Raw genomic sequence first — 26,236 nt, forward strand, 5'->3', positions numbered from 1 at the left:
TGCTCTCTGGGGCTCTTCACCACTCTGTCCTCCTGGGCCAGATCTCCTGGTCTCCCCCAGCCAAGACACAGAGCTGAGATCACTGCCTCCTAGAGAAGCAATACAGACACGTAGTCTCTTCAGGTCTGAGGAGAATGCAGTTTTGGGTACAGCTTCCGGAAATCCAACCCCCCAAATGGGATCAGAACCTCAAATAAAGGGAGCTTACCTGAACGATTTAACAACGAAAGGAGGGTATACACACCGGTTGCTCCCCCAGGTAACAAATATTTACACTGGGCTTGGTAGCAAATAACAATAACGTTATTAAGTACAAACAGTGGCATTTAAGACAGGGTTGGGAAACTTGGGACGGGGCCACTAAACCACAGAAAAATCAGTCAGGAGCCACACAAAAGTGAGAAAGGAGAAAGACATTTCCCACAATTTCCCACATTCCCATCGCCAGGGCTTGACAAATAATGTAATCTACTCGCCCGTGGAAAGTAGATTACAACCCGGAGGAGCCGGCGCAGAGTGATCTGCGCATGCGCAAAGCGCAGAACCACGCGAAACCGCACAGCTAGTGAGTGGGGCTCGCCGCTGCTTGGCGAGTCCTGCTCATCGCGTACTAGAGCCTGGGGAGGCAGGCTAGTAGATTTTGTGAGCTCCAGCCTCCTCGCACCTTAGGTTCCCTGATTTAAGTGGTTACAAGTGAAAGCAGGCAGAGCAAAGTGAATTACAAATTTAAAATAACAGCGAGCACATAGCTAGTTCTAACACCCTAAAACTTATTACAAACGTAATCTAAAAATGTTCTTGTTTCAGCTAAACCTCCACGCCAGGGGAGCTCTTTTTTCCCTGGGACCTCTGGTTCATTCTCTTGGGAGTGACATGCCAGCCAAAGACAAAGACCCTAAAAACTTTGCATCTTATATAGCCTTCCTTTCAGGCAGGAATTCTGTTTCACATTCTCCCCTTCCATGGAAAATTACCTGGTCAAACCCTACCAGTTGGGGTGGTCACATGTCTTCCTAAGATCAACCCCTGCTTAGATGGACAAAAGAGGATGTTTACAGGTGACACTGAGGGAAACATCCTTAATGGTTTTGATTTGCACATTTAAAACCATAAACCAGTCCATACTCTATTATTTCTAACTCTACATACAAGAATTATATATACACCAGAACAAGATGTACAGACCCAGCCGACTGAGACATTAAGATTGATAGGTTACATGAGGTATTTTATCCAAAGCATCTTCAAGTTAAGCATATTTGTATCCATAAGTCAATTTCATAAAGCACTGGGGGGCAGGGAGGAGAACTGTCACAACATTCTCACAGATCAATCCTCATTTACAGGACAGCCTCTTTCTGCCACATACTGGCAGTGGAAAGGAACCAGTAAGTGATTGTAAATGTGATGTAATTTACTCCCTCTACCAGGGCAGTGTAATGGAACCTGAGCTCTAGTAAAAACCAGGCCCTTGGTCTGGTAAAGACCCGCTGAGCTAGAGCATCCTTGCAAATGAAGAATCAGATCCCTATAGGGGAAAAAATGGATGCAGAGTCTCACCATGGTGAAGCAGCTTGAAGTCTGTGCTGTCCAGCTCTCTCATGGCCTTGTTCCTCAGCTGCACTAGGAAGAGAAGGCTCAGCAACAGAGGCAGATTCTTGTTAGCTAAGAAAGGATAAGAAGAGTTGGTCACTGTTCTAGATCAGCAGAGAAGAGCAAAGGGAGTGGGCTGTGGGCAGTACTTCCTCTGCCAGACACTCTTCAGCACAGAACTTGGGCTTCACTTTCTTAGTTAGCCATTTAAGGGACAGTCTCACCTACATTTGTACCAATGTGCTCAACATCTCTAGAGCTTCGGTCCTCCACCTTAACCACAAAGCCATCCTTCCTCCCCTGCCTCCCCCGAAGCTTCTCTCTGCTGAGCAGCACACAGGTGGCTAGTCCATATGCATGAGTGTCTGTGTGATCTATGCAGGATAAACTACCATAGCCCTTGAAAAACTTTCCCCAAAGCTGCTTTGGGGGAGGGGGGTTCCTTTTGAGAGGGAAGGTTTAACTTTTTTTTAAGATCCACTAGTAATTCTTAAAACTTGAGCCCACAGCACCCTGATTATTTATACAAGCTTTCCACACAGATGCATTGCTAGAGGCAGCAAGGGGAGGGAGGAAGTGACGAGTCACATCACTAGTCAACTATCAGAAAAGCTTACGCTTATTGGATAGTCGACTAGTCACTCATAGACTTTAAAGTCAGAAGGGACCATTATGTTCTTCTAGTCTGACCCCCTGCACAGTGCAGGCCACAGAATATCACCCGCCCACTCCTGGAATAATCCTCTCACCTATATCTCAGATATTGAAGTCCTCAAATGGTTTAAAGACCCCAAGATGCAGAGAGCCCTCCAGCAAGTGATCCGTGCCCCATGCTACAGGGGAAAGCGAAAAACCTCCAGGGCCTCTGCCAATCTACCCTTACATCTCTACCCATAGCTAGTATAAACTACAGCATAGGCAGGTGCTTGGGACATTAGGAATACATGTACTGCAATGGTATATCAGACCTCAACACTATCTCTCAACGGTATTCTGTCACCAGCACCAGCTGTTTCCGAGGAAGATATAAGAACCCTCACCATAGGCAGAGGTGGGACAATCTGTATCCATGTAGTTACCTATGCACTAGGAACTGTATTGAGCCCAGCAACTCATTCTGCATAGACATCTGAGCAGAAGAGAGACAGGAATGATGTTCAGTCTCTAGCTATCTGAGGGTGTGTTGACCTGGGCAGAACTCTACTTTTCATGGGCACATTCTTTTATCCCAATATCAGACTGCCTTTTTGGAGTTTAATTTATACCATTTTCAAAATTACATAAGCAAACCAGAAAAAGCACTTGGATTCAGGAATAAAAATGTGTTGACACAGGGAGTTAGATCAGTGTAACTATAGTGATATAGCACTGCTGGTAAATTTCCCATATAGACAAACCCTGTCAATTAAGGCCTGGGCTACATTTGAATCTTATGTCAGCGAAGCTATGTTAATTTTTTTTATTGGCATAGCTATGACTGTACAAGACCCAGTGTAGATGCTGTGTATTTAGGGGAACTGGTATAACCCATACCTCCACTATGAGGGTTTCCTATGTATATAAAGCCTAGATTAGAACCAGCGATTCAGACATCAAAGGTCTTTTATCCTAGATTCAGCCCCTTGAGGTATCCAGTCCTTTCACAAATTTCAAGGGTCGAGTCCCTAATTACACGTTGGATTCACCTTGTAAAGTGGCAGAGCTGCCTTCCACTAGCAGCTGCTGCAGGATCTGTAGAAACTGACTCCGAAGGAGGTCACAGACAACAACATCCTCGTTTCTTTCCAGGAACGTACTCAAGGTCATCAAAATCTTGTGAGCCACTTCTGTGGTGCTCAAGCAGACCAGGTCCTACATGGGAAGAAGTGCAGACAAGACTTTGTGTCCTCATTAAGCAGAAGTCATTGCAGTTTGCTATCATTAAGCTACACTGGTTCCTTAGGAGACAGCCTAGTGAAGAGGATGTCCAACTTAAGTATGGCCATTAAGCATAGTGCATTGTATATTGATTGTAGGTAGGCTCTCCTCTTTGATAAACAAACACCTTCTTTAAGTGGGCTGTCAGCCACATGACAATATTTTAGTTCTACTGAGTGGATGGTATAGGAAGTAAGACAAGCATCACGGCCAAGAATTTTAACAAGTGCCTGAAGTTAGGCATCCAAATCAGGGGCCTGAGTTTCAAGGGTGCTGATCAGCATGTCACTCGCATGGGCTTCCACTGAAATAATGGTTGCTTTGGAAAAATCAGACCCCTTACAGTAGGTGCTTAAATATGGAACTTTAGGCTCTTGTTTTTAAAATTCTTGACCAAAAAGCCTAGCACGTGTAGAAACAACATAATAGATAAAAGTGCTCAGTTGTGAGGTATATAAATCAAACTTTCCTAGAATCAGAGAAATTAGAAATGGAAAAGTCATGCATAGATCATCTAGTCCGTCACCTAAGCCCTCTCCCCCCGCCCAAGCATAGTCCTTTCTGCAGTCTCATAGCTAAATTTCTACTAGCTCTGGCCAAAAGTCAGCACAGCACTTAGTTTAAGCATGTGCTTCCGTGTTTGCTGAACAGGAAAGGATTTGTGTATGTGCTTAAAGCTAAGCTTATGAAGAGCTTTGGTGATGTAAGACCTATAAAGATTGGAGCAGAAAAGAAGAATATTATAATGCCATCCTATAAATCAGCAGGTTACGCTTATCTGAAACAACATACTGAGCTCTGGCTGTGGTATCTCAAAAAAAGTATAGCTGAAATCAAAAGCATTCACAGAGAGGCCACAAAAATACATTGAAGGACAGAAGGGATTTCCATATAAAGAGAGAGTGAAAATATGGGAACTGTTCAGCAAGCAGTAGAAAGAGACAGGATAGAAGTAAAGTAGTAATGAATGGTACTGAGAAGGTAAACTGAACAACCCTATTTACCCTAGTTCATAATACAAGAACAAGGAAATATTCAGTGAAGCAAAGACAACACATATAAGGGTGATAAAAGGAAATCCTTCATGCAATTATGTATAATTGCCCTTTAGAACTCACTTCAACAAGATATAAAGATTTGAATTCTATTAAGGACTAGATAGTTATATGGATAATGAGAACATCCACAGTTACATTAGCATAGGACGGGGCAAAATACAGTCCCATGCTGGCCAAGCTGCAGGATCCAGCCCACGGACGCAGCGAGGAGCCATAGGCAGGTTCCTTGGCTGCCCTACCTCCCCACATGCCACTCAGAAAAGTGGCTGTTGGGTGCTGTTTGTCTTTGACCAGCTGCAAGCCCTTCTGCACCCTACCTCCATCCTAGATCCCCCGCACCTCCTCCATTAATATCATGGAAGAGTGTGGCCCTCGACCACTTTCCAAATTCTTGGAGTGGTCCCCTACCAAAAATTATTGCTCACCCCTGCATCAGCAAGATAAAAAATGTCCAAGAGATAGAAACCCTTAGGCTTACATGCATGAGTTGACCAAGAAACTTCCCTTATAAGCAAGCTTTTCCATAATCATCCATTATGGGGTTTCTTGCATCTTCCCATGAGGTACAGGACACTGATCACTACAAGAGATAGACCAGTGGCCTGACCCCAAAAGTCCTTTGTTCTTAATGCAACACAACACCATTCCTATGAGCTACTGCTTATATTTAGTCTTGAGTTCACTGCAGGGTGGCCTTCATCTGCACAGGTCAGGAGTATAATCTAAAGTTGGCAGAATGTCTTCACTGTATGCGTTAAATTTTTTTTTTTTAAACTCAGGAACTAACAGTCCCAAACAAAACCATATATCATCTGTCCGCTCTAATCCAGAGTTTTCATAAGAACAGCTAAGCAAATAAAACATTTTGAGAAGGATATTCATTTTTGTCTTCCTGTGACAAGTCTTTCCATTTTACAAGAGTTTTAACTTGCTCTAGTAGGCAGTGGTTATTTTTCTCATAAGTTTGGTTCATAGCTGATGGATTATTTACTCCAAGGTACTGGACTGTTTTATTAGCCCATCTAAATTCAGAGTGATCATGCTTTACCCCTGCAGAGAGTTGAATTGCCAATATCTGTGATTTACTGGAGTTTTATTTAAAGCCTGAAACAGCTAAATTAATTTTTCTGTAGACGTGCATGGCAAAGAGAAAATGGGAACATATTATTCACAAATGATACAAACTGTGTTTCTCTTTTACCTGTTTATACTTAGCCTGATTTTAGTTTGCTGAGTGAAGGGTTTCAGAATTACTGTGAAAGATAACGGGGTAGATAAGTCATCCCGGGGCATCCTGCCTTTTATTTCACATTGATTTGTCAGCCTCTCATTCAGTTTCACTGATGCTCTGGAAATACCAAGGGCCTGAACATGGTTCAGCATGCTGGAGCCTAGTTCTAACTGGTGAAGGAGTACTCTAAGAATTGGCTGTTCTGTTTGTTGGCCCTTTCAATAACTGGAGAGAAAAAACAGTTACCTACCTTTTCATGACTGTTCTTTGAGATGTGTTACTCACACCCAGTCCATTTTAGGTGTATGCACACCCATGTGCACAGCTATCAGAGATTTCTGCCTTAGCGGTATCCATAGGGCTGGCTGTGGCACCCTCTGGAGTAGCACTCCCATGCGGTGGTATAACAGGCACCACTGGCTCTGTGCCCTCTCAGTTCCTGCTTGCCGGCAACTCCAGCAATGGGGTAGGAGGGTGGGAAATGGTGGGCACAAGCAACACATCTTGAAGAACAAATAAGCTAGGTAACTGTTTTTGATTCTTCTTTAAGCACTTGCTCAAGCCAATTCCATTTTAGGTGACTCACAAAGCAATCAATATTCATGAAGGTGGGCTTGGCAGTTCACAGCTTAGCGGCTTACAGTACTGCCCTGCCAAAGCCAACATCATCCCGGGCCTGCCGGTCAGTGTATAGTGAGATGTAAAGCTATGGACAGACGACCAGATGGCTTCTCTGAAGATATCCTGAATAGGAACATGGGCCAAAAAGGCTGCCAGAAAGGCCCTAGGTAGAGTGGGCAGAGACAATCGTCAGAGGCTAGCAGAAGCGAATGCAAGCCACGATCCCAGATGAAATTCTTTGAGTGGATATAGGGCAACCTTTCATACTGTCAGCCATGGCAACGAATAATCATGTCGACTTATGAAATGACTTGATTCTGTCAACGTAGAAGGCCAGAGCCCTCCAGATGTCCATGGCACGTAGCCTACGCTCCTCCTCCGATTTATGTGGCTTTGTGAAGAAAACCAGTAAGTAAATGTCCTGACTCCACTGAAATGGAGAAATGACTTGAGAGAAATGTCAGGTGCGGTCTGAGCTGGACCTTGTCCTTGTAGAAGATGGTTCCATGGTGAGTATCCAAATCTCAATTACTTGGCATGCCAACGTCACTGCAACTAGGAACACAAAATGCAGGAAAGGAGAAGGAGAGAAGACAAAGGATCTGTGAGCTGCGATAGCACCAGATACATGTCCCACAGCAAGACAGAATCCCTGATTTGTGGTAGAGGTGCTTTAGGTCCTTAAGGTATCTGGCCATGATAGTCTGAGCAAAAACTGACCTGCCCTCAAATGGTGGGCGGAAGGCAGAGATGGCCGCTAAATGAATCTTGACTGATGAAAGGGACAAGCCCTGGAGCTTCAGTTGTAGGAGGTAGTTGAGCATAAGCTGCAGAGAAGCTTGTTCGGGACAGACACCTTTGTCCATGATCCAGCAGGTGAACTGTTTCCACTTTTCCAGGTAAGTTACTCTTGTTAGGGCTTCCTACTTCCCAGCAGGATTTGCTGAACCTGAGTTGAGTTACTGCTGCACCTGCATGTTTAGCCATGCAGCAACCAGGCCTTTAGACATAATGCTCCAGGTTTGAAGTATGAACTGCTGTGGTTCTGGAACAACAGGTCCAATCTGAGACACAGTTGGAATGGAATCACCACCGACAGGCCTAGCAGAGTGCTGAATTAGTGCTGGAGTGGCCACGCCGGCGTTAATTAGATGATCTTTGCCCTGTCCAGTCCCATCTTTGTAAGGAACCTGGGTAGCAATGGTAGCAGAGGAAAGGCATAAATCAGAGCCACCGACCATGGGAGCAGAGATGTGTCAGACAGCTCTATCCACCTCCCCACCCCCCGATTGAGCAGGAGATGTGGCATTTCTTGGTCGGCCTGGCTGTGAACAAGCTTACCTAGAGAGTTCCCCACCCGCAGAAGAGGGAACTGACCACCCAGAGGGAGGGCCCACTCGTGGCTAGATGAGAACACCCTGCTGTGATGATCTTCCAAAGTGTTCTTGGTCCATGGAAAGGGGAGTGGCTACAAGATGGAAGTTGAGCTGCAGACAAAAGTCCCAGAGCCAGAGAGCTTCCTGGAAGATGACCTGGCTCCGCCCTGCCTGTTGATATAGAAAACTGTAGCCATACTGACTGTCAGGACCTGAATCATCCTGTCTTGAATCTGAGGTAGGAAAGCATGGCCAGCCTGTCAAACCACCCGGAGTGCCCTGACATTGATGGGCAGGATGTGATCATAACTAGACCAGCAACCTTGAATTCTGAGAACACCCAGAGGTGCTCCCCATCCCAGGCCCGAGGCACCAGAGAACAAGGCCATTGATGAGGCCGGGGCTGCAAATGGAATCCTTCCACTCAGTGAGGGATGAGAATACTCCGTCGGGAATCCTGACCACCTTCTGTGCTGTGTTGGCTGGGGACGCACGCTGATACTAGCCGGGTCTGAGGCAGAGACGTGTGTGCTGGACCATGCAAGTACAGGTCACCATGTGGCCCAACAGTCTCAGGCACGTGTGGATGGTGGTGAGCCGCTGGGCCCACAGATGGTGGTGAGCCGCTGGGCCCACAGACTTTTTCTCATAAGTTTGGTTCATAGCTGATGGATTATTTACTCCAAGGTACTGGACTGTTTTATTAGCCCATCTAAATTCATGGCCTGGAATCAAGCTGGGGGAAGAGGTGGAGGGACCTGTCCCGAGTGGAGTTGAGAATCACTCCAATTCATTCTGTGCATTATACCAGGGGTAGGGTTGACCTTTTCCAGTTTATTATCAGAACCCCAAGTTGTGACAGGTGGAACATACCTCCATATCTGATCTGGGGACTGGCCCTGTATCAGGTAGCTGTCAAATATACTGGACATCTCAAGTAAGTGGCCACTAGTGCTATGCACTTTATGAAAACTCACAGGGCTGACGACAGACCAAAGGGCACCGCCATGAACTGGAAATGGCACTGGCCCAACAATAAGCAGAGGAAGCACCAGTGCCTTGGAAAGATCAAGATACGGCAGTACGAGTCCTTCAAATCAAGGGTGGCCTATCAGTCTCCCAGATCCAGGGAAGGAATGATGGAGGCCAGAGAGATCTTACGAATCTTGCGCCTTTTGAGGTTTGTTGAGGCAATGCAGGCCGCGGGAGAGGGAGCATCCCAGGCCACATCTCCCTAAGAATGGCTCCGACTATCAATAAACTATTTACAAAGGCTTTAAGGCCCAAAATCTGTTGAGACAAAACAAAAACAAAACCACCACTAGCCCTTGCTAAGCAAGGAAAGGCTCTGATAAACCACCACACACAGTAAGAAGGAACTGTGAGGGTGCAGGGCTGGCGGCACCTAATATATTACCGCATGGGAGCACCACAGACAGCCCTAAAGATACTGCCAAGGCAGAAACCTCTGTTAATTATGCACATGGGCACGCACACACATGAAATGGAATCAACATGAGCAAGCACTCAAAGAATAATAAAATATTTTGCAGTATCTTAGAATAGGCCAGGTGTACCAGCACCTCAAGTCCTCTGCACGCTACCCTGTGTGTGCCTACTCATACTAAAGCTTACCTTATTTCATAATTGTTTTGAAAGGCTGTCTAAGAGCATGCGATTACCTTATCTAAAAGCTTAGCAATTGTTGTAATGAAACAGGTCTCTATTCTGAAAAACATATAGTATCCTCATCAGCAGGGCTTGCCACCTGTGCGGACGCACACGCTGCACATGCACAGACCACACTGCGCATGCGCTGACTGCGCTGCGTGGCCCCGCTGGTCGCCATGGGCGAGTAGATTGCCTAATTTGTCAAGCCCTGCTTATCAGGTTTGGGAAGAAATAAAAAACACACAGTTATGCTTTCCTTTCAGATTCAGGCCATATGGATTTGTCTGACAAGATGTTAAATGTATCTGCTATGTGAAAAGCTAATTTATCTTTTTTTCTAATCAAAGAACTCTCCTATACAGCCACCAAGGCCTTGATCCTTTCATTATGACATTGTGTCACTGACTTCAGTGGAATTACACTGATTTACATCAGCTGAAGATCTAGGTCATTATTCCAACTGCAGCGAGGACCTTGTTTCATTGATCCCAAGGACTTCTGATTTCATTTTTGCAAGAGCAGCACAAATCTGGGCGCTGTGTGCAGTTCTGAGAGTAGCACAAAGAAACATCTCCTAGTTAATAAGTATATTCCCTCAGTTCTATTCTTTACACGCCAGTTTTCAAGCTCTTTCTTCTTCCCTTTCTTTCCTATCCACCAATAGCAAATCAGGGCCCACAAGTTAACAGATTAGCTTCTTGCCAAGCTACTACAAGAGATTAACTGGCTGTGTGTTTAGGTATGAGAGGGGTTTGCAGTACGTGTCAATGTTTTTGTATTGTGTATAAGCAGGCGCCAATTACACGGCACCTTTATGATGGGCTTCTCTCCCTACCTGGGTCGCTGAAGGCCCTCTAGGCAGGTTGGGCAGGTACAGCCAAGGCCCACAATTCCACTTTTCCATGTCAGATATGCATGTGTGGTTTCTGACCACAGCTTAATTTGTGCTGGAGCACAGCACTGACCCTCTCCTCTCAGTGGCAGGCTGTGACATTTATAGTAAAGCATGCAATTCTACACATGTATGCAAGGTATGACCTTGCACGTACTGTATGTACAAAGGCACCCTATGCGGAGGACTCCATGCAGTTCTTCAAAATGGCCTCCCACACACATGACCTTGCCCAAATGATGCCCTTTTGTTCTAGGAACAATATTATTGTTATTGCTTGAGCCCCCGGAACCTCCTTACAAATCAGATGCTGTCTATGGCAACTTATGCATGCATAAGACTACTCATTTAGGCCTCAATTCAAGAAAGCATTCATCCATGTGCATAAGAGCTCTCGTGACTCAGGACCACAGATGGCAAACTGTCCTTGAGAAAGTCACATACCAGTAAAATGAGTAAAACACTGGAATTGCCCTTCAAGATGTTAAACAAAGTGGTAAATCTGTTTGGATACTCAGGCAACCCAGAGGAAAGGCCAAAGACAGCATCTTCAGTCTCAATCTGACTGTAGTCTTCCCAGGAAAACCAGAACTGGAGGATCTGGTGACCGAATCTGCCCATAAGCTCAGAGTAACGCAGGAAGAATTTAAGCAGAAGAGGATGATGAGTGTAGACCGAATCCAGATCTGAGGTGTTCTCCAGGACTCTCCTTATGGCACACAGGGGACTCTGACAAGAGACAGACACAAAAATAGCCACTAGATGAAGCTAACGAGACCCCATTGTGAGAAGTGTAATTATATATCCTATTTAAGCAGCCCATCAATACCAACTAAATACAGTCCCTGTGAAATCTGTTTGAATCACAAAGTCTAAAAAAAACCCCCTCCTGTAAGCTACCTGTTCAGTGCTCTAAATCAGCAAAAAAGCCGTAAGGAAATGTTACCAAGCCTACTGCAGGGGCCGCTGATGCTCTTAGGAGACTGAAGCGACGGAATGCAACAGCATTCACATGCACTCACAGGACTTGCCCACTTGTACACAACTTTTAATTCATATCCCAAAGAATGTCTCAGTTAAATAATTTGAGAGCATTCATGGGGTGAGCTCCCCCGGTCTATTCACTGACCATCAAACACAATCACTTTATTAGGACTGGGGGAAGAGAAGATAAAAAATGTAAAACTCTAAATAGTGGTGATGAAATCAGCATTTTTACCAAGTCCAAGGCTTCGCTTTTGTCTTGACAGACTGCCAGAAGGTAGAGAACAGCTCTGAGGACATAAGGAGGAGGACAGTCTCCCTGGTCCTGCACGGATAGAAGGAAATTTCTTATGGCTGAGAATAATTCTGGCTCTGGAACAAACCTGCAAAGGGAAAAGAGCAATGATAACAGGTCACACTGTCTGGTATCTGCACATAGGGCTGTCTAGGGCACCCCCTTCTCACCTGTCTTCCAGGGTGTAGGCAAAGTACAAGAGGAGCAGGAGGCTATATTGGTGGCTACGAAGAGCTTCATCTAAACAGAAGGGATCTGGTGTTTCTGAGAGGAGGGCGAGGCTTTCAGGCACACTGCAATTTAACTGGGGCAGGCTCCTCTGCAGAAGCTCAGACATCTCTTGTTCTACGAACAAAACGAGAGCAAGGGCAGACAATACTCAGGAATACCAGAGCAAAAACAGAGAGGTCTGAAGTGAGGCGTGCATAGGGTCTGTCTCCCTGAAAGTCAGGGGTATAAAATTCAGGACGGGATCTGGCTGAGAAATATTGAAGTCCTTCATTTATCCCCAGAGCAGATATAGTACAAACAGCAGCAAAGCATGCTTCTCTGGGTGCAAACCTACTCTACATGCCTCATCCCAACACGGTGGAACCATGGCTAAGGATGAAAAGGGAGTTCTGCTTTTGCAGCCCCTTCAGTCCTTGGCAATCTGCTGAGGCCATCAGCAGAGATGCTAATTGGTGCCAACTGTGTTGTTAGTGATTTTCTTGCCTAGAAACTTGCTCTCATCCAGAACTGGAGTCAGAGACCAACACACTCCTTTCATTAAGGGCTTGAAATTACCAGTGCAACTAAACTGGAAAAGACCACTCTTATTCCTGGTACTGACATGGCAAAAAACTACATGATACGGTTCCAGCCGTGTTATGCCAGTACATTCCCCGTGCAGACAAATCCTTAGGCAAACAGGCTGCGGCCGCAGGAATGGATTTTGAAATGGCTCATGGTTTGGTTTTGAGTGTGGAGAAAATATGTTCAGAAAAGCCCCAATCGCCTCCCTGGCAGCTTGGGCCCTCCCAATCTGAACCAGATTAAATTATCTCCTTCCTCAAACTTGCCCTCCTGGGAAGAATTCTTGATCTTCTCTGCAGCTGAATGAAGGCTGAGGCACATGGTGTAGAGGAAGATAGAACAGGCTTGATTCAAAGCAGGGTTACTTGAAGGGAGAACAAAAAGATATCATGAGACCGGAAAGCTAGGCTGATGCATCCTCTCCAGACTCAGGGGTCCCTGTGCTTATTTGACAGGAGAGTATCAGCCTAAGGTCAAGAGCTAACGGCACACAGCATCTCCTGTCAAGATGTGACATCCAGAGCTTGGGGCCCCAGGATAATCAGGGGCACTGCAGTAAAGAGCTACCAGAGCCAGGGTGTTCCAGTGGTTAACACTGAAGTGTGGCCAAAAAATTACCTACCAGGCTGAGAATAACAGGGGCACTTCCTTCCCTGGCTGTGAGGACTTCTCACTGAGACCCCACACACAGAATAGTGTCTCATTGGCCACCTGCCTATCTATTCCCAGGCACAGATCATCTCCCTGCCCAATGGTAATCACAAACAGCACCTATCTACTGAATCCACATAGCCTGTTCCTTACTGGGCATCTTTTAAAATAAGTTTGGCATTTGGAGTTCATTTTTCCATGGCATGATCAGTTTCTCATCCCATCTCCACCCACCTACTTTTTTCCTTTTCAATTACTGTCTAGGTCATTCAACCAAAGAAGAATAGTGCTGGCCCAACTGAGCAGAGGGTATTTCAGATCCATTCATATTTAATTCTTCTGCAAGAACAGGATAGTTCCTATTTTCTCAAATAGAAACTCTTGATTTAGTTTCAATATAGAGAACAGTACCTTTGTCCAGTGCAGAATTTGGCCTTTAGTTCTAGTGCCAGTCGGATGAAAGAAGAGGATGCTAGAAGGAAATCAGGAGGGAAGAGAATCACATCATGAAAGCTCAGAATGCCGGACTCCATGTTACAACCAACCACCTATGACTTTTCAAAGCTACAGCTGGCAAACATGACAAGTCACGCCAGACAGAATGCATCTGCCAAACTCATTCTCTTTTAGGTTCCATGGGCAAATTACCTTTCCAGTTTTGGGAAAGAGGAGCATATCTGTGATACACTGGGTCTACAGACTCTGTGGGAAAGAAGATTTAAATACAGCCAGGTATGCTAGTTCAGGATGAGAGTGAATTCCTCTGGATCTCTACCTCACAGGCAGTAAAGACGACAGATAATACATAGGGAATAAAACACTAAGGCTGTGTCTACAGTGGCACGATCTTGCGCAAAAGCGCCTGCTCTTGCGCAAAAACTTGCTGCCTGTCTACACTGGCCGCGTTTTCTTGCGCAAGTAAACTGACGTTCTAATGTATGAAATCAGGGCTTCTTGCGCCAGAACTCTGACGCTCCCGCTCAGGAATAAGCCCTTTTGCACAACTGTTCTTGAGCAAGAGGCCAGTGTAGACAGGCAACATGAATTTCTTGCGCAAGAAATCCCTATGGTTAAAATAGCCATCAGAGCTTTCTTGAGCAAGAGAGCATCTACACTGGCAAGGATGCTCTTGCGCAAAAGCACATGCCAGTGTAGACGCTCTCTTGCGCAATTACTTTAACACAAGAACTCTTGCACTAAAGAGTTTTTGCGCAAGATCACACCAGTGTAGATGTAACCCACGAGCCCATGGATTCATTTAGTCTGCTCTCCTGTCTCCAACAGTAGCCAATTCTGGAGGTGTCACAAGAAAAATATGAAGTTCCCTTCCAGCACTCCGCAGATCTTGTTTTTAACCCTAGTTAATATAAGTGCAGAAGCTAGTCTTATTCAAATAAGTGGTTCTGTGTGAAATCTTATTAAGCTCTTTGATTCAATCATATCCAGGAGCATGAAAGAAGTTTCCCAGGTAGAATAGTTATTCACTGTGTAAAGAAGCAAAGTGAATACAATGTCAGAAATCTGCATACCCAGCTTCCTAGAAAATTTCTCACGCATGCTCGGTACAACAGCAAACAGGGTGCTGAGGGCTGAAATGAAAACCTCCATCAGAGCTGGGCTGGAAATCCTTTCTGAGTGCTTCTGTGGGGAGAAGAAATGGTCAGGGAGAGGAAATGAAAAGCACACCCCACAGGAATGGTTACAAAGCCAGGCAAATTGGAATGAAGTAAAACAGCCCTTGTTCCAGCAAGCCTGCTGACAGCAAGTATCCTGCCTCAGAGCAGGTGCTTCAGAGACAGATTTAACAACTTCCCTCTCTGAACAATTGTTTCCAACTGTGAACGACTCTACAACAGGGAGAACATTTATTCCTGGTCTCAGTTTGTAATCAGCCTATGCCCTGAAGCATAAGGTGGATTCTGTCATTATTATTCTATACGGAATCACTGTAAATGGTATTCATGTTCAGATACCGAGGGCCCAACTCACCAAAGCGCTTATGTGTGTGCTTTGTTACCACATAAGAACATAAGAACGGCCGTACTGGGTCAGACCAAAGGTCCATTAGCCCAGTATCCTGTCTACCGACAGTGGCCAGCACCAGGTACCCCAGAGAGGGTTGACCGAAGACAACGATCAAGCTATTTGTCTCCTGTCATCCCTCTCCAGCCTCTGACAAACAGAGGCCAAGGACACCATTTTATCCCCTGGCTAATAGCCTTTTAAAAGAACGTAAAGCACATGCTTAAGCACTTTGCTGAACAGAGATGGATGTAAGCACTTAAGTGCTTTGCTCATTCTCGCCCTTAGTCTGTAAGGAGTGTAGTGATAGGTTTGTAAGAAAACACAGTACAAACCTATGTGCATCCACTGCTTTGTGACGCAGTGTACCAACCCCACACTGGGACTCTGAAGGTTAATCCTGGTTAGCTGGCTGATAAGGCCCCGTTTCTACAGCCCTGTTGGGCATGCTTCAGCTGGAGGCAACTATAAAGGCCTGACTGCCAATAGGGAAGGAGATGCTACAGGGGCCCGTGAGGAGGAGCTGCAGATGGACCAAGATGAGTCAGTGGGGAACCGCAGAAGAAGCCCCCAGTCTGTAGGGAAGAGCTGAGAAGGATTGCACCAGAGAGGCTGACAGAAAGCAGCCCGGTGGGGAAGAGTTGTTCTGCAGGAGCTCAATGTGTTTTGGTGAGATTCCATGCTGAGCTAGTGATGAACCACTCCACTGATGACAGGGTCTAGGACCTGGTGGAGAAGGTGGGCCTGGGTCCCCCTATGAACCCCATCTCCATTAACCCAATGCGGGGATCTACACCCACAGTGACTCTGGACCTGAGGCTTGACTGCCCTATGGAAAAGGGGCATGATTATCAATTCTGTGACTGTGACTGCTAGGCCTCACTGCCCTTCAAGAAGAGGGCGTTGTTGTTGGTGACTCTACCTGCTAGGCCACACTACCCTGCAGGAAGGGAGTGTTGCTACTGACGCTAGCTGCTAGGCCACAATGCCCTGCAGGAAGATGGCAGTTATTTACTCTGGCTATTGGGCCATGCTGCCCTACAGAAGGAGGGCGTTATTGACTCTGGCCTCTAGTCTGACTGCTGTGTGGAAGGAGAGTAAGAGAGAAAGCCACAGGTCCTATGGCCTGGCATGAGTTATGGGTATAACTGGGGGAGGGGCCCAGCACTCCCCTTACCCAAACTGGCACACAAACAGGCCTCAGAAGCCTAGCACCCAAACCCCAAATGGGGAAGGAAGGACGCAGGCGTGTTCACCCTCCAACATGCCTCTTTTCACTTTACTCCTTGCCTTAAGGAGCTATGTGCTTCCATAATGTCCTGTGTCTGCAATTTCTACAGGACAATCAACAAACTCCATAAGCCTATATGAAAAGGAGCTTGCAAGTGAGGTTGCTTGTCAGGTCAGTGGCAGGCCCCAAGAGAGAAGAGGAAGAGCTATTCATACACACATCACCGCCGGCAAGGGCAAGATCTGTCATTTATTACATCATTTGGGTGGAGTGCTGTTTCAGAGACTGAATGGTCTGCAGACATTTCCTGTCCTCTCTGCGGAGTGCAGGTAGAGCTCTGAGTTCATACACCTTCCCTATAGACTCCTCTCTTAGAATCATAGAACACTAGGACTGGAAGGGACCTCGAGAGGTCATCAAGTCCAGTCGCCTGCCCTCATGGCAGGACCCAGTATCATCTAGACCATCCCTGATAGATGTCTATCCAACCTGCTCTTAAATATCTGCAGAGGTGGAGATTCCACAACCTCCCTGGGCAATTTATTCCAGTGTTTATCCACCCTGAAAGGCAGGAAGTTTTTCCTAATGTCCAACCTAAACCTCCTTCGCTGCAGTTTAAGCCCATTGCTTCTTGTCCTATCATCAGAGGCCAAGGAGAACAATTTTTCTCCCTCCTCCTCATGACACTCTTTTAGATACCTGAAAACAGCTAACAGACTTCTCGTGTCTCTACTGTTCCCAATAAGTAAAATAATTTGAGGGCTGCCCAATATGAGTCAGGATATGCCTACAACTGCCCTTGCATGAGTCTGATGTGTGGTTTCTCTCCTTCCCACACAATTTTCTCTCAACAATCAACCATGCTTGGGTGACCCTCTCATCCCGCCTGAGGGACAGGGTGGGTTCTAGTCTCGACCTACCATGACTATGGGGATGCAAAGGCTGTCACAAGTCCTCAGCAGAAACTCAGAGAAGCTGCTCAGAGTATTCTCGCTCTCAGAGCCGGGAGCAGTGAAAGCATTCTCCTGAGCCAATGGGTTGCTTTGACATTCCACAGCTAACCTAGAAACACACATGGACATCAGAGAATGCATTTTCCTGCTTTCTGCAGAAGCCACAATGTGTTACATCTCTAGAACCGGAAGGTACCCAGAGCACTTTACACGCTGTATGTGCAGGGATCAGACAGTGACAAGAGCTGTCTTGGGTGAATCCTGACAGATGTTTTGAGCCAGCGACACCACACAACAGTATTTCAGAGGGGGAAAGGGGAAAATGAAATTCTTGCTGCAGGGGCAAGGAGACAATACCGTTTGGTTAAATGTATTTAGCCCGTTTGGAATGTGGTCTGAACACCAGAGAAAACATCTCAACTCTTATAAAAATGTCACAGGGTATTTAATGAATCATTAACAGGGCTCGACAAATTCTGGAAAACCCTACTCACCAGACAAAAAAGGGACTAGCCCTCCCCCCCCCCAAGTGTTTTTTAATAGCATAAATTCCTAATAAGAATAAGAACAGTAATTACTAATAAGTTATTAATAAATATCTTATAAACCTCTACCTTTTCTCTCTGCTGCCATGTCTCCTCCCCTTGCTCCATCAGCTCCCCCGGTGCCTGCTGCCCTCCAACCCCTCACCCGCCTCTGCTGTCCTGACTCCTGCCCTTCTCACTGCCCTCAGCCTTCCTGAGACCTGACCCCTGCCAACAGCCCTTCTCTCCCCTCTGTGCCCACTCCTCCAGTAGCCCCACTCTGATCATGTGAGCTACCCTTCCTCATCCCCTCTCCTAAAACCTCCCTCTACACACCTGCCCTGCCTCTCTCCTCTGGTGCTGGTCCCTCCCCTGCAGGTGTCTGCCCTTCTGCTTCACCCCCAGAATCCCCTGGCACCTGCACCCTCCTGGTACTTTCCCCTTCCCTCACTGCCCCTTCCCCCTTTGCTCTCTTCTTCCCTGATGCCCACCCGCTCACCACCCTCTGCCCCCATTCCCCTCATGCCCTGGTACCCTCACACGACTTGCTCCATCCCCACCTTCCTCATGCCCACCCCTTCTTTCAAGCCTTCTCCTAGCACCTCTTTCTTCCCCCTCTATCCCCCAGTGCCCTTACCCTCTCCTCTCCCAGCATCACCCTGTCTCCCCTCCCACTGACACCTTCCCTCCTGCCCTTTACCTCATTGTCTGCACTTGGCCCCCTGGCATTTGTCTCTCCTGCACCCCTGTGCCTTGGTGCCTTCCCCTTTCTTCTTCTTCTCCTGACCTCCTCCCTTCAGCACAAGCCCCTTCCCCATATTTTTCCCCTCCCTTCCCCTCCCCACAGTCCAGTCCAGCTCAGCCCAGCCCCTTCCCCTCCCCCAGGGCCAGCTCTAAGTTTTTTGCTGCCCCAAGAAAAACATTTTTGGCTGCCCCCCCCTTTTTTTGTTGTCTTTTACACATTTGCATTTTGCAATGGGGTTTTTTTTGTTTTCATTTTTGTCCGGGCATTTTAGCCCTATAAATAGCAAGTAGCATTTTCATTTGTTTTTTTCCATAAAGGCAAAGGCGCTGCAAGTGAACTCCCCCTTTCACTTGCCGCTGGATCACAGCAGCCTTTTCCCTGCCCTGTCCAGCCTCTCCCTATGGACAAGGACCCCATCGCTCCCGACCCACAGGGGAAACAGGGTGCAGGGACAGCACAGAGCCAGAGGGGTGCAGGGAACAGTGTGGGGAGGTACAGGGGTGGCGCAGGGAACGGGAGGCACAGAGCCAGAGAGACACAGGGTGCGGTGGAGGCACGGGGAATGGGACGCGGGGAACGGCAGGGGCAGAGGGATCGGGGTCTAGGGGAAGTGCAGGGAATGGGCAGCACAGAGTTAGGGGGGGCAGGGATCGGAGGGGAGCAGGGTGCAAGGGCAGCGCAGAGCCAGAGAATTGCAGGGAAGAGGGAGAGCAGGGGATCCGGGGAGCAGGAGCGGCGTGGGGAACGGGCGGTGCAGCGACAAAGGGGCGCGGGACGGGTGCAGCAAGCAGGGTGGTCGCCCGGGAGCGGGGTCTCACCAGTGAGGGGGTTGGGGCCACGGCAGGACTGGAGCTGGCGGGGCAGGGCCTGGCTGTGCCACTGCCAGCTCTCGGGGCCACGCAGCCAGAGAAGAGCTGCTGCGGCCCTTTAAAATCAGCGGGGCCATGTCACGCCAGCGTCCTGGCATCTGCCGGCGTCCCGCCCTCTGGCTCGTGCCCCGCCTCCTCGCACCAGAGCTGCACACAGGCAGCCTGGCGCTGGGAATCACTGCGCTTCCCCCTTCCTGGCGGCACTCCATTCCTCCGCCAGCCAGTGGATCGGATGGGGCCGTGCCACCCACAGTGCAGGCTTTGGCCAGCCTGCCCCTGCACTCGCCAGCTGATAAAATCTACTCGCAGTGGGCGAGGGCATTTGTTGAGCCTTGATCATTAACAATGATCATGAGCGGTCAAGATCCCACTTTTGCATCTCATCTACATAACAGTATTATAGCAGCACAGCGCCCCCTAGCACCGTACTGAGGCATTGCTTCAGCGCAGGCTAAAATGAGAAGACTGGAAATGAAATGCAACCTTCCACTAGTGTAGCCACCAAATTTGGTTAGTGACCAGAAGTTATTTTCTAACAGCTGTTCAGATCTTTACCCAACATGAGCTCGTGGGTCTCAGGCAAGTTTCTAATGGGGTACATAATGGGGTACATGCAATTCACAAAACCATCCAAACTGGGACTGCATCCCCCTTCCTTTGGCATCTCACAACCAAGGATTAAACAGGCCACTAGAGATACCGCTCTCTCTTAGAGGGGATTTCCACATCTGGGCAGAGTCACCAAGAGGGGGACTAGACTTTGTAAATGCCTATGATTTACATATTACAGTATGTGGCTGAACAGAAAACTTGAATCTCCAGTTTCTAGAGCGCCCCACTGACCAAAACATTTAATTAAAAAAATCATTTCTGGCCTCTGACTAGCTCATTCAACAGCTGGATAGCAGAGGCATGGGGAGAACTCCACTGACTGAATACATCCACTCTAGTTGCTTAAAGGGAACAGTGATCCCTTTAATTAGGACAGTCTGCCCTAGTGTCTGGCTAACAGCTGGCAGTCACACCAAACAGCAGCCCTTCCACAAGTTGTGCTGAGAGAGCATATACAGCACTTTCTCATGGTGCTGAAGGAAGATGATAAGGAACATTCCCTGGGCACAGAGTGGATATGTGGGGGAGGGATTCACTCGCTGGTAGACTAGGACAGAGCCAGGACTCTCAGAAATCCAGGTATCTCCTCACCTACAAGCATTTCTGAAGCCTTCCACAGAGCTGAGCAGGAACTGCCCATGTCGCAACACCGCTTTGTTCTGAGTGCTGTGCCCTGGGTGACTCTGAGAGAATAAGGAGAAATGATCACGCCGTTAAATAACAGAAACAGTGACATATCCTCAAGAGCTTGTGTTTATAAAATAACGCTTTCCCCAAAAAAATATCTAACCAACCAGAGCTGGGGTGGGGGATAAAACCTGTAATGAAACTCATTTCATCCACAGATGGGTTCCTTCAATGTTATCAATCTGCACTTTCCTAATTGAGGTTAGAGATAGAAAAGATCTATTAGTAAACAATACCGTGTCAAATGGACAATACCATGGGTCGGGTCTGTCTGGCCCAGTTTTAAATGGCTCAGGGAATGGGGGCTTCCACCACTGCCCTGGGAAAACTATTCAGCTTTAACAAAAAACAGGACTATGTAGCACTTTAAAGACTAACAAGATGGTCTATCACTATTCAGCTTTAATTTTCTTTTAAACTCAGTTTCATCTCATTGCCTCTCAGACAGCCCTGAACAATTCCTCCTCCTCATTCAAGTAGCTTGTAGATTGTTATAGCCCTCCTTAGATCCCAATCCTGCAGCTGACTGAATGGGCAGACCCCTAGCTCCCAGAGTCCCACTTACTTATCAGGGCTTCACCGGAGCACAGGAGTCAGACTGCCCCTCCTCAGTTGCAAGACCAGGGTGTTAGTCATTTGTGGAGAGCAATGACATATATGACTCTTCTGATCTTTCTACAGGCCCTTAAGCATCTGAATTGTTCTTCTCTAAATTCCTTCCAAGTGGACATTTAAAAACCCTTACAAATTGGTGCCTGAGCAGTCTGAAAACTCCGTGTCCATGAGCCCTTTTCCCATCTGATGCTGAAACCCCTTCCACCTTATAACAAGCAGGATCATTTTCTCCTTTCGTGAGTCAAAAGGAGTCAATACCTGGTTTCTTTTCCACAGCCCAGTTTCCCCTCTCAAGATTCCTTAGTGCTAGCGGAGCTCATAGCTCAAGAAAAGCAAACAGACTGACATCTAACCAAGCAGCATGAAACAACTTGATAGCCTCCCCAACTGATAAGACAAAAACAACAGATGCCAAATGACTCAGACCTTGCACAAATCTAGAGAAAATTCAGTACCTACCTGTACAACCCTATGGTTCAGCCAGCAGCTCCTCTCACTTCAGACTCAAACCCACATGCATATAGTTCTAAAAGAGAGGGGCTTAACCTTTGTGTTTCTGGTCAGTCACCTGGAATCCTTCCTCCTTCTCCCCCTCCTCAGATATACCTCTGTGTATTTTGCCCAATTCCCCTTCCTGAGAAGAAGAGCAGATTTGCAATCCAAATGATTGCTGACAGCTCTCTTGGGAGCAGGGGGGAGGATCACCACCACAGAATGTGACCTCTGACTTAAAGGCAGAGTGGGGAACATCACCAGTAATAAACATGAAAGAGGAAGCATGCTGGGAAGGAGCCTGAATTTGGGGAGCTTGAACTGTCTTGGAGCTGACGACACCACCGAAGGAGCATACTCAGCCCTGAGAGACGAAATGCTTTGCACTTCTTAGCCAACCTCCCCACATTTCCATTGATGTGGCAGAAGCAAGAATGGCCTCTAGAGCGACCTGTATCCAGCATTCCCCAACTAGGGAGGATCTGAAGCCTTCCCAGCGGAGAAGGAATAGAGGGGAACTTCTGGGATCCCTGAAGGCTGCTCACCACCCAGGGAAAAAGGGGGAAGTGTGTGTGACATCCATATGCCCAGAAACACACAAAGGCCATTATCCCCCACCCCTGCTGAGGAGCAACAATGGACCTCGACTTACTGCAGGCCTCCTGCTAATGAGTGGCGGTGAGAGGTCAGCGCAACGCTTCAGCACAGTCTCAATCAGCTTCTGCAACTCTACATACTGCACTGGGGGGCAACTCAAGTGGTCCTTCCTGCAGAGACAGGGAGAAAGAAAGACAGCAGCATGGGAGTTGGAAGAAGCCTCTGGACTTTCCCTGCTGGAGACAGGGCTCCCGAGCAGATCACGTTTCAGAGCAAGGTCGGCACAAAGAAAGACTTGACTGACAGCAGCACACCTTCACCAGCTCACTCCAACCAAAACGCGGTGCAGCTACATTACACAGGATCAAAGACTTCAGCCTGTAACTGGTCTGTAAGCAACTGGGATGGATTCGGACAGACAAGAGTAGATCTCAAGAGGCCAACATTGATAAGATAGATGTGTCACATCCAAAATACGTCTGAAAGAAGCCCACCAGATCCCTTCCTGCTTACCTCAGCATAGCTGCTACAGCTTTCACAGCCTCAGCTGCTACCTCTAGCACTGGACATTTTACTGCCTCCACAAGAACACCAACTGCATCTTTACACATGGCTGGATTTGTAAATAACTTTATTTCCACTGGCTGCCTGAGAAGGGGACACAGAGCATTTGAGAAAAGCTTTGTCACCACCTCTGCTTGAAAAGAGTATTGAAAAATAAGGTGCCCTCAGTGTTCTGTCCTTATTTCTCAAAAGACATTAAGTCTTACAGCTGCAGGCCATGCTACCTGAAGTCACACAGCAAAGTCCTGGAATTGTGCTGAGATAACTACTCTCCATGAATTTCATGTACAGGCAGTCCCCAAGTTACGCGGATCCGACTTATGTCGGATCCGCAGTTACGAACGGGGCCCTTCCTCTCCCTGGTCTCCAGCAGACCAGGGAGAGGAAGCAAAGCAGCGGAACACGCAGGCAGCGGACAGCCCAGACGCGTCTGGGCTGTCAGCTGGCCGCGTGCTCCGCGGCTTTGCTCTGCTCTGCTCCCCGTCCCCCTGGTCTGCAGACCAGGGGGACGGGGAGCAGAGCAGAGCAAAGCCACGGAGCCCAAGGGCAGCAGGATAGCCACAGCGCATCTGGGCTGTCCCGCTGCCCGCGTGTTCCGCCGCTTTGCTCCCCGTCCCCCTGGTCTGCAGACCAGGGGGACGGGGAGCAAAGCCACGGAGCCCGAGGGCAGCAGGATAGCCACAGCGCGTCTGGGCTGTCCCACTGCCCCCGTGCTCCGCGGCTTTCCTCCGGACGCCTGTGGTACAGCAGCTGGGGCACTGCCGGTTGGTCCCGTAGCGCCGCTCTGGGCGCCACTGGACCAACCCAGCAGCACCCCAGCTGCTCTGCCCCAGGTGTCCCCAAGTCAGCAGCTGCTGAAAATGACCAATGGCTGACTATAGGAAGCCCCTGCCCCAGGCTTCCTGGAATCAGCCGCTGATCAGTTTCAGCAGCAGCTGACTTGGGGATGCCTGGGGTTCTTAAGTTGAATCTGTATGTAAGTCAGAACTGGCATCCAGATTCAGCCACTGTTGAAACTGATCAGTTTCAGCAGCGGCTGAATCTGACGCCAGTTCCGACTTACATACAGATCAACTTAAGAACAAACCTACAGTCCCTATCTTGTACGTAACCCGGGGACTGCCTGTAGTCTCCAGTCAAAACATTTGTGCTCTCTATCACTCTGCTATGGCTGGATCCTAGCACCATGCTTGACAGGCTAATGTCAAAAGGTTTGGACAAAACCCAAAAATGTGGATGGTTAATTGAATGGATCAGCAGACACTTCCTAACAGCCTTCCTAGCATGAGAAAGAACTTATCTACCTGGGATTTCACACCATGCTCAACACTCTGGAACCTGAATGCTTACCTGAACATGGACATTTTTAAATAAGAAAATAAATGTCCTGCTTCTGGAGAGGCTGGAAATGCCAAGAAAAGAGCTCCCCTTGCAATACTGTGGCACTTTTAATGTGGAATGGAGCGAGGAAGCACAGATTCTGCCATGAACTTGAAAAGTAATCATTTACATAAATGTAACCCATTGTTTTTTTAAGCCTCAGAAAAGGTTCTGGCTCTTGAAAAAGGAGAGCTCTGGTTACCTGACCTTCTCACTGCAGAACACACCAGAGCCTTCAATGCCACAACATTCAGCACTGGGGCCTTTACCAATGGGAAAAGGCCAGAAGTAAGCATGAGTGGGTGCAGCAGCAGTATTTTGTCAGTAAAAAATTATTAATTTCAGCTGAGCACGCATGCACAAACAGCCTGGGCATGACTGCTTCAGGTAAGTGCTGTGCGAATAGCTGCAACAGCTGCTTGGGAGACAGGTGAGGAGAATGCTTTTGGGAAGGTTGGTCTCCATGCATTCAACCCCACTTTCCTCCAGTTACTTTCTTATTTTGTTGAATTAACTTTAGTTTCTTGTTTAAAACACTAATCCTTGAGAAATGCTTCTCTGCTGATTGGGGGCACAAACATCACTGCACTGGGGCACTTTATGATGTAACCTGGGTGTGGCGGAAAGGTCTAAATGGCAGCATCTGTGCTTGGGTTCCAAACTCTGCTCACTGCTCCTCCTGTGCTGACACTCCTGCAGGTGCAGTTTGCTGAGCTACCCCAGGCTACAGTAACCCTTCCAAAAAAGTGCATTCCCAGGAGATGGATTCCTGTGTTCAACTTCCCCTTTGGCCAGTGACTGCAGTGGGGGGCGGGGGGAGAGAGGAGGAGGTGTTACTGCAATGCAGCAACCCACACTCAGAGAGCAAAAACCAGAGGATCACTGATGGGATCCCTTTCCCCAGCACAAAGCAGATCTGAAAGCAAAACTGTACTTCAAAGCATAGCAAACAAGAACACACACTAAAAAATGCCATTAGCTTGGCAAAATATTATCCTCTCTTCCATTTGCAATGATTAATACAGAGTTATGTATTCTGAGTCATATGTATTCTCTTCCCATGTCCTGGTTTCTCTCCTGACAAATCCTACACTGCCAGCACCATCCTGTGCCAACAGCATCACTTTTTTCATTTTTTTGCTACAGAAATTCAGCTTGGGGAACTTCACCCCACCTCCCCAAAAAAGGATAAAATACTGGGTTGATGAAGACGTAAAGAAATAATGGGGGGATTTTAAAAAGAGTCACCACATGAATCCTCTTCTCTAGCAGAAAAGAAGAGAGGAGAGCGACTGGAAACAAATTCATTATTTTAGCATATTTCTTTTCTATGCAAAATTTAACCAAAGTGAAAGATGTAGGACTGAAAGGCCTGGCGTTTGTGCTCTCTGTTTAGCCATAGAACAGCACAAGCAGTGCAGAGCTACTCACATATGCTGACCCCATCTCCTGACCCACTTCCTTTTCCCCGCCTGCCCTGGGGGCCTTCTGTCCGAGCCTGGAGGTGTCTTTTCCAAGGTTGAGAGGAAAGTTCACTCAGCCCATCAGTTCTCTGCTGACACTGCCAAGAGAGCTACTGTGGGGCAGCTGTTTTGGTAGGTGCGGTGTGATATGTGGTCGAGTCAGTTTTATCTGAAACTTGCCCGCTGGCCCTTCTGTGGGGTACAGATGCTCTCCCTTGGCCTTCACAATGCCCCGGAACTCAGTGACATGTGAGGGAGCAGGAGAGTGGTCCCTTACCGGTTCAGTATTTCAGTGAACAGCAAGAGTCCCTGCTTGTGCAGCTCCACATTATTCAGCTGCAGGATCCCTTTCAGGCTTCTCAGCACAGACTCGATGCCTGCAGAAGAGCATGCATTCA

The 26,236-nt window shown here is 47.6% G+C and overlaps 1 protein-coding gene across 1 annotated transcript in view; it reads right to left on the reverse strand.

Annotated features, from left to right (window-relative positions):
- Nucleotides 1–26,236, reverse strand: part of MEI1 (meiotic double-stranded break formation protein 1) — a 52,552-nt gene that overhangs the window by 12,712 nt on the left and 13,604 nt on the right. Inside the window, exons 10-22 of the mRNA XM_075935988.2 lie at nucleotides 26,116–26,215; nucleotides 22,945–23,079; nucleotides 22,487–22,601; nucleotides 20,632–20,723; nucleotides 17,258–17,399; nucleotides 14,614–14,725; nucleotides 13,496–13,556; nucleotides 12,700–12,797; nucleotides 11,809–11,983; nucleotides 11,579–11,726; nucleotides 10,804–11,088; nucleotides 3,279–3,444; nucleotides 1,561–1,665 (exon numbers count right to left, since the gene is read on the reverse strand). Coding sequence (XP_075792103.2) covers nucleotides 1,561–1,665; nucleotides 3,279–3,444; nucleotides 10,804–11,088; nucleotides 11,579–11,726; nucleotides 11,809–11,983; nucleotides 12,700–12,797; nucleotides 13,496–13,556; nucleotides 14,614–14,725; nucleotides 17,258–17,399; nucleotides 20,632–20,723; nucleotides 22,487–22,601; nucleotides 22,945–23,079; nucleotides 26,116–26,215 — 1,734 coding nt within the window. The remainder of the gene's footprint in view (nucleotides 1–1,560; nucleotides 1,666–3,278; nucleotides 3,445–10,803; nucleotides 11,089–11,578; nucleotides 11,727–11,808; nucleotides 11,984–12,699; nucleotides 12,798–13,495; nucleotides 13,557–14,613; nucleotides 14,726–17,257; nucleotides 17,400–20,631; nucleotides 20,724–22,486; nucleotides 22,602–22,944; nucleotides 23,080–26,115; nucleotides 26,216–26,236) is intronic.

This window comes from Pelodiscus sinensis, chromosome 1 (genome assembly GCF_052426305.1).
Source record: "Pelodiscus sinensis isolate ZL-2025 chromosome 1, ASM5242630v1, whole genome shotgun sequence".
NCBI lineage: Eukaryota > Metazoa > Chordata > Testudines > Trionychidae > Pelodiscus > Pelodiscus sinensis.